Below are 3,553 nucleotides of genomic sequence, written 5' to 3' on the forward strand. Positions count from 1 at the left end.
AAAAAAAAAAGAAATGGTAGAGCTCAAGCATGAATGAAAAAGCTGAATGAGAGCACAAGACTCTTGAGTTCAAGCTCTGGTGCTAGCACCAAAAAAGAAAAAAGAGTTGGTGTTTGTCACTGCCGAGTGCACAGCACTGAACAAAGCAGATTCAGTGAGATTCAGATTTATAATGAAGCCTCAGCAGACAGTTGAATAATGTCAAGCAATTATATGTGTTATAAAACAAAGTGTGAAAGATGATGTGGCAGAGACTGAAGTGAGTCAGCCTTTGGTAGAATAGTCGAGCTATCTTCTCTAGAGAGGTGACAGACACCATCTGAAGATGAATGGTAAGGTCAGGGTATGTGTGTCTTTGGGGGGTGGTGGTGGTCAAATGGTGGTTCCTCAAATTGTGAATATATGAAACATGCTTTTGGAAGGACAATTGGACTAACTGTCCTCAGGAGGCCCAGGTTCTTGTCTCCTCAAGGTGTGTGTGTGTGTGTGTGTGTGTGTGTGTGTGTGTGTCTGTGTGTGTGTGTGTGTGTGTCTGTGTGTGTGTCTGTGTGTGTCTGTGTACATGCACGCACACTCATGTGCCAATCCTGGGCTTGAACCGAGGGCCTGGGTGTTGACCCTGAGATTTTTTTTTTTTTTGTCAGTCATGGGCCTGAACTCTGGGCCTGGGCGCTGTCCCTCAGCTCTTCAGCTCAAGGCTAGTGCTCGACCACTTGAGCCACAGCGCCACTTGTGGCTTTTTCTGCTTATGTGGTGCTGAGGAATTGAACCTAGGGCCTCATGCATGAGGCAAGGCAAACACTCTACCACTGAGCCACCTTCCCAGCCCCGTCCTTGAGATTTTTGCTTAAGGCTAACACTCTACCACTATAGCTACAGCCCCACTTCCAGTGTTTTTGGTGACTAACTAAAGGTAGAGTTTCACAGACTTCCTTGCCTAGGCTGGCTTCAAACTGCAATCCTCAGCTCAGCCTCCTGAGTCGCTATGATTACAGGTGTGAGCCACCAGTGCCTGACTTATGGCTTTTTTTTTTTTTTTTTTTGGCTGTGGGGCTTGAACTCTGGGCTTGGGCGCTGTCTCTGTGTTCTTGAGCTCAAGGCAAGTGCTCTACTGCTTGAGCCACAGCGCACCACTTTCAGTTTTCTAGAGATTTATTGGAGATACAAGTCTTATGGAATTTCCTGCCTGGACTGGCTTTGAACCACGATCTTCAGATCTCAGCCTCCTGAGTGTTTAGGATTACAGGCGTGAGCCACCAGCGCCCAGCAACTTATAGCATTTCTTAAGAGATCTCTGCCCCTGTCTATAACCCCTAGTTTCCCCCCCCCCCATCCTGGCCCAATGGCATTTGGCTCTAGACTGTGCTAAATAATTCCCCTCTTCTCCAAGGTGGCTGAGCTTCAGGAACAAGTGACAGTCCAGAGCCAAGAGCAGGCCATCCTGGAGGGCTCCCTTCGGGATAAAGCTGCTGAAGTGGAGGTGGAACGGATGGGCGCCAAGGTCTGAGTGTGAAGCAGAGTCTTAGAGAGGGTGAGGAAGCCCCTGGCAGGGGTCTGTGTGCCAGGCATGGGAGAGGCATCTTATTCTTTACCACATCCTCCCAGTCCTTGCAGATAGAGCTGAACCGGGCTCAGGAGGCCAGGCGGCGGCAGCAACAGCAGACAGCATTGGCTGAGGAGCAGCTGAAGCTTGTGACTAGTGCTGTAAGCAGGTATCTGCCATGGAGGGGTGCGTGGTTGAGCACTGCTGCTTTCCTGGCTTCTGAGCCACCTTGGAATTGGAGAATCTCAGGCAAGACAGACAAGAAAGCTGGCAGCTAGAAGGAGATGGCCTTTTGAAAGCTTCTGTGTCTGATTTCTCCTGGGGCACTCCATCTCTATTACACCAAAGCACATTTCACTGTGCTCTGTGGAATGAGGCCCATCTCCTGCCTGCTTCTTTTTAAACCTTTCTTTTTTTTTTTTTTTTTTTGGGTCCAGTCCTGGGACCTGAACTCTGGGCCTGTGCGCTGTCCCTCAGTTCTTCAGCTCAAGGCTAGCGCTCTACCACTTGAGCCACAGTGCCATTTCTGGCTTTTTTCTTTTTTGCTTATGTGGTGCTGAGGAATCGAACCCAGGGCCTCATGCATGCAAGACAAGTGCTCTACCACTGAGCCACCTTCCCAGCTCCTCCTGCCTGCTTCTTGTAGTAGCAGTTTGAACTAAGTAGAGCTGCGGGAGGATCTCTACCTTCAGAAGTATTCAAGGGTAGTGAATGGATACATGCTCTTTTTTTTTTTTTCTCTTTAATAGGCATTTCCTGTCTACTTGGGAAAAAAATTTAATCTATTTATTTGAAGCTATTCCCTATTTGTTCACTAGATATTCATTTAAAATACCGGTAGTTCTTGCCTGTAATCCTAGCTACTCATGAGACAGATTTGAGGATCGAGATTTGAAGCCATCATAGGTGGAAAAGTCTATTTCCATCTAACCTCCAGATTGGAGGCATGGTTCAAGTGGTAGAACACCCACTGTGAGCAAACAAGCTGAGTGAGAGTCCAAGGCTATTAGTTCAAGCCCCAGTATCAGCACAAAAATAAATAAGCTCTACATAAAATAAATATCATAGGCTGGGAATATAGCTTAGTGGTAGAGTGCTTGCCTAGCATGCATGAAGCCATGGGCTCGATTCTTCAGTACCACATACACAGAAAAAGCCAGAAGAGGCTCTGTGACTCAAGTGATAGAGTGCTAGCCTTGAGCAAAAGAAGTTCAGGGATGGGCTGGGAAGGTGGCTCAGTGGTAGAGTGCTTGCCTTGCATGCATGAGGCCCTGGGTTCGACTCCTCAGCACTACATAAGCAAAAAGAAAAAATCCAGAAGTGGTGCTGTGGCTCAAGTGGTAGAGTGCTAGCCTTGAGCTGAAGAGCTGAGGGACAGCGCCCAGATGCAGAGTTTAGGCCCCACAACCAGACTCCCCCCCCACAAAAAAAATCAGGGATAGTGCCCAGGCCCTGAGTTCAAGTCCCAGGACTGGCAAAAAAAAAATTCAAAACAACAACAACAAAAAGCCCAAAACTAATAATAATAAAATAATATAAATGTCAGGTCTGGAGCTGTAGCTTAGTGGTAGAGTGTTCCCATAGCATGCAAGAGGCCCTGGATTCCATCCCCAGTACCAAAAAAAAGAAAAAGTGGGGGACATTTTAATTTTCATGGAATTCAACTAGTTATAAGGAAGCACTCTCCAGTTTCAACCCATTGCAAGCACCTTGTCTCTCTAGAACAGAAAGATAAGCCCTTGACAAAGTTCTACTTTGGAACCAGGAGAAATGATTCTTATTACTGATTTATTACCCCCAAAGTCTTCCAGGCTTAAAGTAATCAAAATTCTAGGTTGTTGCCAGGTTTGTTATGGAGTCTTTATATGATCTGGAGAATTTATCAGGAAATGGCTTCAGTAAGAATCACAGTAAGGGGCTGGGAAGGTGGCTCAGTGGTAGAGCGCTTGCCTTGCATGCATGAGGCCCTGGGTTCGATTCCTCAGCACCACATAAGCAAAAAGAAAAAAG

The 3,553-nt window shown here is 46.8% G+C and overlaps 1 protein-coding gene across 1 annotated transcript in view; it reads left to right on the plus strand.

Annotated features, from left to right (window-relative positions):
* The window catches only part of Cchcr1 (coiled-coil alpha-helical rod protein 1), a 22,871-nt gene that overhangs the window by 9,880 nt on the left and 9,438 nt on the right, over positions 1 to 3,553 (plus strand). The window contains exons 8-9 of the mRNA XM_013031106.1: positions 1,391 to 1,501; positions 1,606 to 1,712. Coding sequence (XP_012886560.1) covers positions 1,391 to 1,501; positions 1,606 to 1,712 — 218 coding nt within the window. The remainder of the gene's footprint in view (positions 1 to 1,390; positions 1,502 to 1,605; positions 1,713 to 3,553) is intronic.

The sequence above is a fragment of the Dipodomys ordii genome, unplaced genomic scaffold, assembly GCF_000151885.1.
Source record: "Dipodomys ordii isolate 6190 unplaced genomic scaffold, Dord_2.0 Scaffold138, whole genome shotgun sequence".
Lineage (NCBI taxonomy): Eukaryota > Metazoa > Chordata > Mammalia > Rodentia > Heteromyidae > Dipodomys > Dipodomys ordii.